This window comes from Notothenia coriiceps, unplaced genomic scaffold (assembly GCF_000735185.1).
Source record: "Notothenia coriiceps isolate Sejong01 unplaced genomic scaffold, NC01 NC01_scaffold00037250, whole genome shotgun sequence".
Taxonomy (NCBI): domain Eukaryota; kingdom Metazoa; phylum Chordata; class Actinopteri; order Perciformes; family Nototheniidae; genus Notothenia; species Notothenia coriiceps.
In genome coordinates, this window is record NW_011369951.1 from 15,675,268 (window position 1) to 15,688,668 (window position 13,401).

Genomic DNA, 13,401 nt, shown 5'->3' on the forward strand with positions numbered 1-13,401 from the left:
CTTTGATATGACTGAGAAGTTTGGTTTCACTGGCAGCAATCTAACTTCTAGTTTCTTCTTAGCCCTTTAACCCAACAAGATAAAACCACATTTACATGATGTTTGGTTACTACAGGAAGCTGATAATAATGCTGTGTCTTAAGTGCATGTTGAATACTGGTTGTAGGACTGGTTTGGTTCCACAGACGCACGCGCTGTTTCCAGTGGTGAGTGAGGCCCTTACTAAGTGCTTATTAATATTGTATGGTTAAATGGGAAATGTTAACATTTTTTCAATTGCCTTGGCAGCCTAATGAAATATTAAACGATATGAGAGCTTTTGTTTTACCATAATACTAAGAAAGGGTAAACATGAAATTAATAATATCTTTTTAAAAGCATGACTTTCCTTTGGTCATAGTTTATAGATTGAGAAAGATATCCTTGTTTAAAGCAAAAGTTCAGTTGTCCTGTAAATAGTTGTTTGGGTGCATTTCACAGTTAAATTCAGCAATAAGTACCCATCCCATCATATTTATATTGAAAACGTTGAATTATTTTTGTCTTATTACTGAATGAGCACGATCTCAAACATTAATCTTGTGCTGCCCATTTTCTGCCATTAGCAGTTCCTCAGAGACGCAGCTGTATTGGCTGCTCACGCAATGCCGTTTTTTTATAGTGTAGTGCTGCACATCCAGCACAATGTAAGCCCCAGATGACAAGGCCTAATCACCAAAAAATGTATCTAAAGATGAAGTAAGTATAATGTATGATTGCATGATGTTTTAACCCTTTAAAAATACTGAGTAACAAAAGAATAACTACCTTTTAAAATATGCATTTATATAAATATCAGCTTTATTCAAAATGGTTGAAAACAAAGTAACACACGGTACAAACAAAGTAAATGAGTCAGTCTGAGTCACTCCGGGCTTTAATGATCCGTCTGGTTGGGCTTTCACTGAGGCTCCCAAAACTATGCAGTGGCCAGAGCTGTATGGGACAAAGGTTACAGAGAAACAATGAGTTAAAAAAAAGAGCTATTACACTCACAACATTTCATAAATGACTCCTTAGCATCATGTGCAACACTTTATCTCCCTTTTTGGACACATTTGCTAATATGCCTTTTAATAATGCGTTTGACTTCCTAGAAGATCTTGTTATTTCATCAGCTGTCGTTATAGGGCCTCCAGTGGAGTGCCGCTGCCCAATCAGAGGGACGGAAGGTTGGCTGACCTGTTTCCAGGGTCGTGGTTGCTATGACATCCAGTGACATGACAACACAGCAGAATGGAAAGCTAGACAATATGTTGTCCAGGCTTTGGTCAATCAGACACACTTGCTTTGAACTTCCAACTGACTCACGTCTCTCAATTGTGCTTAAATATGGCCATGCTGCACTAATGAAAAACCAAATGAAAAAAAAAAGAGCTCAACACCTAGCACTGTTAGACCCCATTATTGAAAGATTTAATCAAACTATTTTCTCATTATGAAGAACAATTGTTTTTTAATACAAAATAAATACATCACAACATGCATTTCACAACCCCAGTTACCTTTAGGCAAACACGCCCTCGGATCAGGGCATAGGGAATTGGGCCATAGCTCCTTGAGTCAGAGGAGTTCCTCAGGTTGTCCCCTTCTAGCCATACATGGCCTTTTGGAACCTAAAAACATCACCACACACATGGAAAGAGGAAAAACATGGACTGTTTCACCCCACAAATATTTGTGTTGCAGCACTACTTAACTTTAACACGAAAAAGTCAGTTAAACCATTATGCAGTGAGAATCTACCTTAACCCCACCCCCTACGCCTCGGCCGGCCCTGCCTCCTCAGCCAATCTTAACGTCAAACCTGCCTGTCCCTCTTTAACCCCGAACCGTCTTAGGAGAGGGGTCATGGGTAACGGGCAGGGTCGGGGGGGATTTAGAAGAACTTCAAAAGGGGTCATTAGGCTGTTGGCTGAGATCTGCGCCCCTCTTACCCAGGGAGGGCAGAGCAGGAGAGGGGCCTGAGATAGCTGGGCAGAGAGAGAGAGAGGGAAACAGGGAGACGGAGAGGGCTAAGCCTCGGCTAGCAGCAGTGTCCAAGGGTCTCCACCGCGCTCTGACCTGCCAGTGGGGCGCTCATCCAAGCGGGCTCTAATTCACAGTGACACCAATTATGATTAATCTCATCACTTTAGGAGAGTAGGCTTGTCAAGGCCCTAATTAAGTGCGCTGTCCCCCCTATATGTGCAGACAGGATCAACAACACATTATATTGTCATAATGGGCATCACAATCCACGAGTCTATTTTTGTGTTGCCTAACTTTTTAACGGCAAAAGTCTTCTGCAGTAGAGAATAACATGAATAAGGAAAAATAATCATATCCACACTGAGGTGAAGTCACATCTTCGCATCTGCTCGTATTTCTCAGTCCCATCACCCTGCTCTCTGATTAAAGTCTTCAGTCCTACTGTGGGATGCTGCGTTTTGTTTCATATTCGATAATTGAGACAGATGATGTGACATAATCACGAGCCATTGACATGTTGACCTAACACGAGGTAAACAACTCACTGAATAACGACGACGCAAATGAATATCATTAAAGGAGTCATCTGAGAACCATATGTCAGCATGCTGGATTCCCACCATTACACCTCATTAACATGGTAACATATGCTGGCTCCCAAGCACAGGAAAAAGAAACACCACCGTTTGTCATCTGCCAAACCAGAACCCCCCCATTTCTCTGCATCTTCGATTAAAAAAAGCTTAATCTTTCTTGTACTTATCCTTAAGACATGGAGCTTTGATTAAGACATTTCAAGCTGCAGCACTTTTTGGAAATTAGGAAACTTTTCTTAGTCACTGTCAACATCTCTTCCGCTTTATTAAGGATCAAGCTTCAGTAATAAGACCTCTATGGCGATCGATCAATACGATTGACACCAGCTGAAATAAGCGGTTTGATTTTGAGCCCCGTCAAACAAATGACCCTAAAGAGAAATCCAAGCATAAATAAAGAGAAAAGTACTTTAAGGATCAACGAAGCAGTATTTCAGAAAAGTGAAAAAGTGAAGAGGTCTGAAACTTGGAGAAAAGCTAATGCATATCACCTTGCAAGTCGCAGGTGTGTGAATGAGGGGGGACAAAATATAGTAAGTCAAAAGGTTAGGCTCTGAATTAAAGCTAGGTTAATGCAGAACAGCGGTGTAACCAGATGATGCCCCATCCTTGACTCTTCTTTTCAAAGACAACTGCTGTTTCAAGCACCTGTAAAAGACCAAAGCCACGAGCCTCATTAAAGTCTCTATGCACGTCCGTTGGGTTTGTGAAGCTTCTCTGCAGACAGGGTGGAATGGAGATACCTCAATCATTCATCAGTTTAGCCATATAGTTATATCGTTTTTAGAGTCACTTTGATCAACCCTGCCGGCGGCTCTGGTGTGATGGACGGCAGAGATTGCCCTCGTCCTGCAGTTGTAAGCTGGGTCAAAGCGAGACATTGTGTACCTGTCAAGGACGTGTCGAGAGGCACTGAAACTAGAGCTCTCCTTGCTGCGAAGGTGTGTTGTTTAACAGCCACACCATTACATTGCTCATTACGTTAACATGATTGAGGTAGTGAACTATGTTTAGCTTAAACACATACAGGCTTATAGAGATCATCTTTTACTATATCTCTCTGTCTATCTTTATTGCTAAGAACATAACGTATGGGGACATTTGATCTCCCCCTCTGTCCCCCCTCGCTTTGCTATAATATTTGGGATCAAGTGTCATTGTTTTGACACAATAGCTCAGACACAGAAATGATTCCTAAAAGGTGACAGGGCAATTAGTCGGCTGTTGGATCTCTGAGGGAGGAGAGGACCTGCCTGTCTGTCAGGACAAAAAAGGAGGTGATGACAGGGTCTAACATTGGCTTCCAAAATTCATCTTTACAGGTCCAACCCTAATGCCAAACACCATCCTAATAGTCACAGACAAAACATACATCCTCTGGGGAAAAAACTCCCTGAGGGAATTCAAACATTTATATTGTCAGCGGGTGTTTCCTCAGCTACCTCCAATGCTGTCACATGAAGCTGATGGTTTTGCTCCTGGGAGATAATGAAATAATTTTACATAGGAAAGCTTATTATGCTTTAACAAAAAAAAAGCTCAGTGACAATCAGCTTTGTGAAGGGTTATTTTAAGCGTCCTCCATTGTTTTTTGATGCTCACAACTGTAAGACTTTAGAATAACATTAGCTATGCAGGTGTGCCTTTTCAGTTCAATTATTGTTTTAATCAATTCTGGCCACTATTAAAAGCATGACGTTTTGTCCAGTCTGGGAAAAATACTTCCCTTTGACTTTTGCTGTGATTCTGGACGTCCAAAAACGACCATGTCCTTTATGCGAGCTCCGAAAACTTCAACATCATGATTGTTAAAGAGGTTGCCCAAGGTATCATCTCTGCTATCAGTGCTATTGGGGACACATTGGAGCTTGTATTTAGTGTGACTACCCCTCACAGACCCAATGAGATGGTTAGTCAGGCTGGCCAAATGATAAAACCATTTATGTGCAAGACAAGTTTTTTGTGCACTGTAGATAAATTAAAACTTAAGTAGCTGTGCACCTAGTGGGAAACTTAAAAATGACTCAAACTGGACCGTCATCTCATCCTGGGATCACAAGTGAAAACCCAATGATGTCACCTGTTACAAGTCTGCTCCTGTGTATGTGGGGTTGGGGATGAAGCTAGTAGAAGAAGAAACCTCTTTATTCCTCATTTCATTTGTTGAATGACACTTACAGGCTTGGCCTTATGCTATGTTTTTTTTCTGAACTCATTCAACAGCCTGCCCATAGTCTATAAAATACGCAATAAATTCAAAAACATTCAACGCAACCTTTGCTTTGCCGACGTATGCACACACACGCACAAGCACACACACATACACACACCTCCGCCCACCCATCAGTCTGTCCATTCGGCTGGCACTAACTCTAACAGGCTTCAGAGAGATTGCAGGCCTGAGCTGTGGGCGTTGGGGAGAGTAGTAATAGAAAAGCAATGACAGTGGTTTCAGCAGCAGAACCCCTGCTCACTCTGTGGTTTTATCACTGTTCTGAGGAAATATAGGTGTTGTCAAAAGCTGATATTTTGACCAATGACACAAAATGGATGTGTGCCGTCTAAAATGTAAACAACTATGATAGCCTATAGACTGTGGTACACACACACAAAGACAACCAAAGACGAACTGACAGACGATTTTGCATTATGCATAGAGATTGTCATTTTAGAAGGAAACAAGTATTTTATTGTAAACACATTCTTTAGTCATGCTCCCTTTTACTGTTTTATTTTAACATTTTCTTCTTCAAAAGAGAAAAAACCTTCTAAAGCTTAGAAAGATGCTTATCAGGAAAGCATAAGAAAAGCGTCTGGAAATCATGACAAAGATGTAGGGCTGCTCGATTAAGGCAAAAATCATAATCTCGATTATTTGGGTCAATAATTGATATCACGATTATTAAAAACGATTATCCATTTACTTTGAAAACATCAATTTATTGAAAAAAAAACAGTATGTTTTTAACAGTTGATTACCCTGAACTTTAAGTATAATTAAACTGAAAAACCAATAAAAAAAAGAAATTATTTGAAAAAAAAAGTAATAATAATAATAAAAAATAATCTTTTTATTTCGATTACGTTGTTTTCGTAATCGTTGCAAGCCATAATCGTAATTGCGATTAAAATACGATGAATTGAGCAGCCCTACAAAGATGTAAACATACTCACATATGTGTGGGCCTTGAACAGATCTGATGGGGAACTTGTGCAGACCTTGTCACCCTCCAGTCCAATTACCCTTTTACAAATGTTCATGTTAGGGTCAAATGGACTCTTTGCAATAATGATATCACCCCTGAAAAGAAAACACAAATCAATTCATTTGTAACACCTCAGTGTGCAGTAATTCACAAAAATAAAGCGAAAAAAAATATCTGGCTTTATCTATGATGTATATTTGTATAAAAAAAAATGCTGCCATATTTTCCTAACTCCTCTAAGAAACAAAAAAGGAAATACAATTAGAATTTAAAATCGTGCAGGTAGAAAATATAATTTGTAAATGTCTCTTCATATTCTGGCATTTGCCCAATGCATATGAATCCATTGACTGGAACTCACTTCTGTATTTTGCATTGCTGACGACTCATCCGTTCAGAGAACACAATATCATGGTTGACGATGGTTGGCTCCATGGATGGACCAGAACACTGAAGAACAAATACATCGTTTTTTTTTTTGTGCATAGATTTGTTGACAGGATTTGAGAAAAAAAATAACCGCCTGGACATTATTTCTGTAACATTAATCTACGAACCACCACAAATTCTCCAATGTATTCGAAGGCACAATGTGCGATGCAGCCATACTGGACTGTGTAGCCCACAAAGCCCAAGGTCTTTCCCAGCACACTGCGGAACATCTCCACCTGCAAAACAAAACACAACCAGAGGTTATAACACAATGTCAGAGTACATTGTTATCATGCTCTCTATACAATAGGGGTTACACGTTATGACATGCAATAAACACATTGTCTGCGATATTTAGCCTGATTTTTTACAGTTCTCTTTATAATGAACTCTTCCTTTCTGCTTGTTTTTCAGTATCCAGATCAAATACAAATATTGCCAGTGTTTCCTCTAGGATGGAGTCATAGCAGCGGTGCTAAGGCACGCGGGCCCAGCTAGATGTGAGCGCGGAGCCGCCGCTATTTGTATATAAGGAAAACACTGATTGCTCAAAAATGTATTATTTGATTAAATTCTTTAATGAAACACAAAAGGTACCAATAATAATAGAATGATAGTTACATTTTAAAGTGCAGTTTTTTCTACTGATACTCTCCTTAAAATCAATATATTGTGGAGCCCTATTAAACATACAGTGGTGAGTAAAGGGCTTAGTTTCTGATCCATTTATGGTAGGCTTATGTCTTTTACAAGATTACTAAAACAAAAGTTGTTTTGGGTTTAATTCTTAAAAAGGTGTGGACAAGGTTGTCACAGTTGGCCTACTGCTAAGATGGCACATTCCCTGGTGTTTCATTCTCAGAGGCTGAGCGGCCGGTTCACACCCGAAAACTGCGCTGAACTTTGCTCCTGTGTAGGATGGACCAATCGACACCTTGCGCTCAGGTGATGGACAAACACGGAGGCTGTGACACATCCAGCCTTGCAGCTCCACACTGTCTGCAGCCAGCTGCTGACACAGGGCTGCCTCCACTACCACCACAATCATTAGAGCAGTTATCAACTTCTGTCAGCACCATAGAAACACAGAGACACCCCCAGCAGCACCCGTCCGCCCGCCCTGCAAACACTCTGTCACACACACAAGGACCGTGTGTCTTCTGAGCAAACATCCCAGCCACACTCAGGTTATTGACTTTTACTCAAGCTGCAACCTGTTGTTCGGAGAGAAGAAAGTAAGTCAATCTTTACACACTGCCGTGCTCAGTGTGTACGCTGGCTCACCTGCACACACACACATGCAAATACACAAACAGATTGAAACTGTATGTTTTTGAGAAGAATAGATAAAGCTCGGTTTAGTCTGCACTTCAAACATTTTATAGTTCAGGCCGCCGTCCTGCCAGTCCGCCACAGGGTAAAGAAATATTTTCCTCTGTCTCCCTTATTCCTTCTGTCTCTTTCCTTCTTTCTCTCTCCATGTCTTCTCTCCCTCCCAGGGTATTATTAACAAAAGCAAGTAGAGCGGAAACCAAAGCCCCAAATCCTCAGAGCTCTGGGAATGACTTCCCAAAGATGGACACGGATTAGACCCCCAATTTCTCCCTTGCCCCACCACCTCCACCCCCTCTTTCTCCCCAGGTCCCCAACAGACCGGGTGTCAGGTGGCTCTCCCAGCCCTGCCAAAGGTGTTACCCCTAATCCCATTACCCCCCTCTGCTTTTCTCACACACACACACACACACACACACACACACACACACACACACACACACACACACACACACACACACACACACACACACACACACACAATGCTCTCTCATTCATGCCAACTATATTCCACCTATTAAACCCTCTATCTATTCGTTCATCCCTAGCATGGTTTGTCTCTTTGGCCCATTCACCATCCTCTCTGATCCAAAAAAGACCAACTTCATCCTTTCACCTCCCTGCGTGCTGCCTTTTCCACTCTTCCTTGATCACCCCTGGCAACCCTGAATAACAGGTGAAGAGGGACGTATATGCGCTCAGCACAGGGCCCAAATGAGGTGCCCCTTTCCAGTCAGATTTTGCTCTCTGGTTCCTTTCCACGGGAACTATAAACTCAGTCCTACCACAGCTGGTACAAGGACACCCCTGGCCCTATAATTCCTCTGTAGGGAAGCGAGTGGTCTAAAGGTTAATGTGAATCTCTAGGTCAGCACTAAGGTGACATGTTCAACTCTATTTGTCTTGCCCTCAGCATCCTCCAGCAGCATCTCTGTCATTGCAGGACTGCAAAGTACTCTCAGACATGATCTCACATGTGCTCTTCCTTCTGCTAGGCTGGGGATCAGGAATCTTTGCTAGCACTTATTCGCAGAGCACAGTGGACGGCCTCCCTTACAGCTGCCCTCATATCTCTGTTTCAGCTCCCCCTCCATTCCAGCCTGGATTCATCATAGGTAGGGATTAAGGGACTTTGCATAACAAGATCACACGGCCAGTGACTGATATCAAGAGAGTCCATATGCAGCCGCCTGGTTTTCTGAGGCACCCTCTGTCATTGATAGTGTGCGCTTGTGTGTGTGCGCATGTGGTGTGACTGTGCACAGACAAAAGCATTACCTATGTGTTTCATAGGAAGTGTATTTGAGCCGCAGTGACTCCTTTGGGATTCAGAATAAGGTGGACATCCACAGGGACTTCTGATTAGATCTCTATTACCTCTAACTCCCCAGGGCAAAGAGTCAGACAACCCACACTATCTCTTGCCCCTAATACCCAGCCCATGTGTGTGCTGGGGAGCACCAATATTAATCGAATGCTGTATTACAGCTGTGAATTAACACAAAGTCTCTCTGTTAATCCAGGATTACACACCAAACATGTTCATTGGAAAACAAAGAAAGTCAGCGCAGCCCCCTCTGCAGAACCATCTGTGGCCACCGGCCTCCCGTGGTCACAGCACAGCGCTACAGTGGGGAAAAGAGGGGGATCCCAAATGAATAGCTGTGGATGGAAACACTTCATTGTGTGTTTAACTCTGTGATCCTCTTACTGGGGGAGGCCGTTACTCAGGGCAGAGCGATCACAAGTAGATACATTCTTTTTTTTTTACCAATACCAACTATGAGAAATCATAAAGTGCAGCAATAACAGGGATGCCTATCAATGTGTCCACATCAAAAGCATTTTAAATGTAGAATTAGAGACACTACACAAATAAAATGTAAACAAAGGCATGTTTCTGCCATCTGTGTTGACATTAATGAAGACGCTTTGACAGACAAAACCACTAGAAAATACAAGCTGTCTCTCAAAAGTTAAGAAGTTGTTATTGTCCTTTCATAACATCAAATGTGATGCATTATCAGGATGTAAACAATCAAATGCCCCTTGAAAATATCCCAATTTACTTTAATGGTTGTGATTCAAAGATAAAGATACTCTTGGTAATTTCATTATATATATTATATTTAACTTTAGAAAAATGACACTTGTTTATTGGGAAAAAAAGCGTTCATATCTTCATAAAAACGTTAACTGTCTTTTTTCCGTTGAAGTTATACAGCCAATTCTATTGGGCTTTGCCAAGTGTCGTTGAAATACCTTAGTGCAAACTAAGCTAATTTAGGAACAGCAGACAAAAAAACGTAGAGAAGGTGAAGTCAATAACAGCATATCAACATTGATACCTGATTAAACACGCATCATTGAAGCCATAAGGAAATATTCATAAAGGAATTGCCGCTACTGGTCTCAAGAGATTTGAACCTGCCACTGGCTGAGGAGTGTTAATTGAAAAACATGGCCAGTCTATTAGAGTCACAAAGAGAATCCCAATCCAAACATCACATAAGGGCCTTGCAGTGGACTCCTTACACAACTAAATTAGGAAAACATGGGCTGAGAGAGAGCTGGGCAACAGGGGGGCTAAGAGGCTTACAAGCCCCTTGTCAGATATTCTTTTTCTCCCTGAGGATCCCAGATGGAAGGGAGTCTGGAGGAGCAGGCAGCACCAGAGAGGGGACCAATCCCACCTCTGATGTCTTCCTCTGGGCAGCAGAAGGCAGAGGAGGGTGGGGCATTAGTCCTGTTGCGCAGAGCTTGATTTGATCTTAATGTGATCTATAAAAAGGAGGAGGTTTGGCAACCAGGGGGGTCTGTTTCAACTATCAGTCCAATCAGAGATAATCCTGCTGGTTTAGACACAGACACCTGGCAAGATGGAGAGTGACAGATGTAAAAGTCCCAGTCACAGAGTACCATGTCTAGCCCCCATCTCCTTTAGGTCTGCCTTCTATCAGAAGCTTTATTGAAGCAACTGATCTCCATATTGCTCTTTTCATTGTTGCTAACGGCAACATAGCCGTGAAACAGCTGAGCGAGGTTACTATTTGAGGAGCTGAGGGTTTAAACCTACAATCAATGGGTCAGACAGAGCAAATAATAGCCAAGTGATATGAATACAACTGCTATGAATTGAAAGGAAGTGTGGGTTGACAGAGTCCCCAGCCAATTACATAGAATGGAAAAATCAGCAACTAAGCCTTATTGTATTGACCAAAGCGAATGCATGTTGCTGGCCTGGTGCTGAGAGAATTGAGAGATCTTATCATGTGTTGTATCATATTCACAAAGGAGTTTGTCTTTGGCACTTGCCCGTTCACAACAATGCCCCATGTATATTTGACAATAGCTAATGACAGATACCTCAACCTTAAGGCAAACCTATGATTTTTAAGAATGGGATTTCCTTTAATTCTAAATGAATTACTTTCTCTTTATTGTCATTTTATTTTCTATCCTATAAGTCAAACTAAATATGGCTTGCTGTATTTCATGCCATATTAGCAACAAATCTAAATACAGCTTTTTTTCAAAACAGGGGATGTTGAATAAATGGAAAAATCCTTTGAGAACATCAGGTGGGTACAAAACCCATCCTATGCTTATTGTACTTGAGTCCTTAGAATATTACTTTACTTTTGTGGCTAAAATAACAAATATGCTGCATGTTGATGATAATCTTGCATCCTACGGATGAAACCAAAACAATCTGACCAGGAACAGTCTGACATGTTATGACTGCTGCCATTATATAGCTCAATCAGATACAGAGACTGATAAAACGGACAAAAACACTGCAGAAAAACAACCAACATGCACAGATTACATATTTAAAAAGGGGGGAAATTATGTTATTTTTCTACAATTAGGCTGCAGTATTTACACTAACACACAGGATTGTGCTTCAGAGCCACGGGTTAAATTGGGATTCGAGACAATTGGAAATGAGGTGACTGGCACTGTGCAGAGGATGTGGAGAAAGTTTCCACAGAAATGTACTACATCCTGCACGTTGCACTGCTAAAGCCAGCTCTCCTCTGTCTGAGATAGTCTCACATCTTATTTGTCTCGTACAGGCTTTCCACAATGCTCAGTGTTGTCAGTCATGATATATTCCCTTGGTCTCCTGTCAGCACATATAAATCTCAACAGTGCTGTCAAAACAGCAGGACTGCTTCTGCTGAGAGCATTTGTAAAGTGAGCAGTTGGGCTATTGCCTCCTCGGGAGGCTTACACTGTCCTGTGATCTTGTGCTGCCTCTGGCCTATCTCAGCCACAAAAACGTTTTTTACAGCTGCCTTAAGGATTACACTGATCACTCATCACTCAGCTAGTATTAATAGTGGAGATCATACACAATGAATGGTCCTTTTCCCCTGTCAGCGGTTTGCCAGATCTGACAAACTGAGTATCTGAGTATTCTTAAAATATTAAAAATAAGTTTCCCTGATCAGTTGGCATTTCTCACATCAGACATTTTGAGTTGTCATATTAGGAAAGAAATAATGAAAAAATGATGGCTATTGGAGTTTGAAAATGGCTCTCAATACAGCTAAATGGAATAGATCCATGATTAATTTAATTATTTACCCTCCCATCACCTACTATGATATTTGAAAATGCCTGTTAGCTGCAGAGTGCTGCATTATAATCCATACTTTAGCCCTAAACCTCTCTTACAGAAACATGAATAAGCTCAAAGTATTTTAGTTTTTGTTCATTTTGGAGACTTAGGCATACAAAAGAGTAGTCACAATGTGCAGTATTTAAAATAGATTATACAGTTAATACTTGGTTGTGTTTTTTAATCATGTAGGCTTGAATGTGAAAGTAACTAGGACATTTTAAATGTCAAAGAAGAGACAAAACACACAATAAACAAAGTCAAGATGAATGAGTATTGAATAAAAGTAAATTACATGTAGTGAAAACCTTACTCTGATAGCTCTACACAGAAGATACCTAATAAAAATGTACATGGAACTGCTACCACCAGGCACATATAGATGTTATATATATATGTCTTGCTGTTGAACTAAATCATTTTAATATTTGCACAAGCTGTACATCATAAATGCAAAACGTTGTTTAAAAAGTCGACTTTCTGGTAGTTATGGCTGCTTTACATACAGGTGTGAGCTATGCAAGTCATTTACATATTGCTGTGTGTTTCTAAAACACTCAGATATGCTCCTTGTCAAAAACTGTTTTAGTTTTCGGAACATTTAAGATATGTAAGGCAATCCATTATGCAACGAAGCAATTCAGTGTACGGCTGATTCCAGCATAATGAACGTAATGTCCCATTCATGTATGAATGTGTAGTATGTTTTCCATTTTTACATCTACGATAAGTCGTATTGAATATTGTGCCAGCTTGTTCTTATGTACACATTAACATACAGTTAAATTGAAGTTATGTATACTCAGGCTGTTGTACAAGAGATGGGCTGTGACTGTAAAATAAGGGGCTGCTTCTGTAAAACAGTGTTCAGGTTCTGTAATGAAATGAGCCAACAAGGTCAAAGCGAAACACAGTCTTGAGTTAGGTGACTCTTTAGGCACGGAATAGCGGCGGGCCATTGTAAAGAGCGCATAAACTGACACTTATGTGAACAAAATAAAAAATATAAGAAGTGACTTTAGCTTTACTTACCTACTGACTTAGTGTTTCAATGCTCAGACCATTCATTTACCACAACAACTTGAAAAATCACGTCCGTCAAACCTCTCACGTGGCCCCACAACAATCTTTGCCCTCATTGGTCGAGCGCCACTAAAGTCTTCGGTGATTCGACAACACGTTCCAAAACATTAACAGG

At 40.9% G+C, this 13,401-nt stretch overlaps 1 protein-coding gene across 1 annotated transcript; it reads right to left on the reverse strand.

Moving 5' to 3' along the window:
* Positions 1 to 818: 818 nt before the first annotated feature.
* immp1l (inner mitochondrial membrane peptidase subunit 1) lies at positions 819 to 13,391 on the reverse strand. Its single transcript, XM_010796473.1, has 6 exons — positions 13,236 to 13,391; positions 6,370 to 6,480; positions 6,174 to 6,262; positions 5,781 to 5,907; positions 1,545 to 1,655; positions 819 to 975 (listed from the first exon to the last, which is right to left on the reverse strand). The coding sequence occupies exons 2-6, from the start codon at positions 6,472 to 6,474 to the stop codon at positions 895 to 897; spliced, it is 513 nt and encodes a 170-aa protein (XP_010794775.1). The 5' UTR covers positions 6,475 to 6,480; positions 13,236 to 13,391; the 3' UTR covers positions 819 to 894.
* Between the last annotated feature and the right edge of the window lie 10 nt (positions 13,392 to 13,401).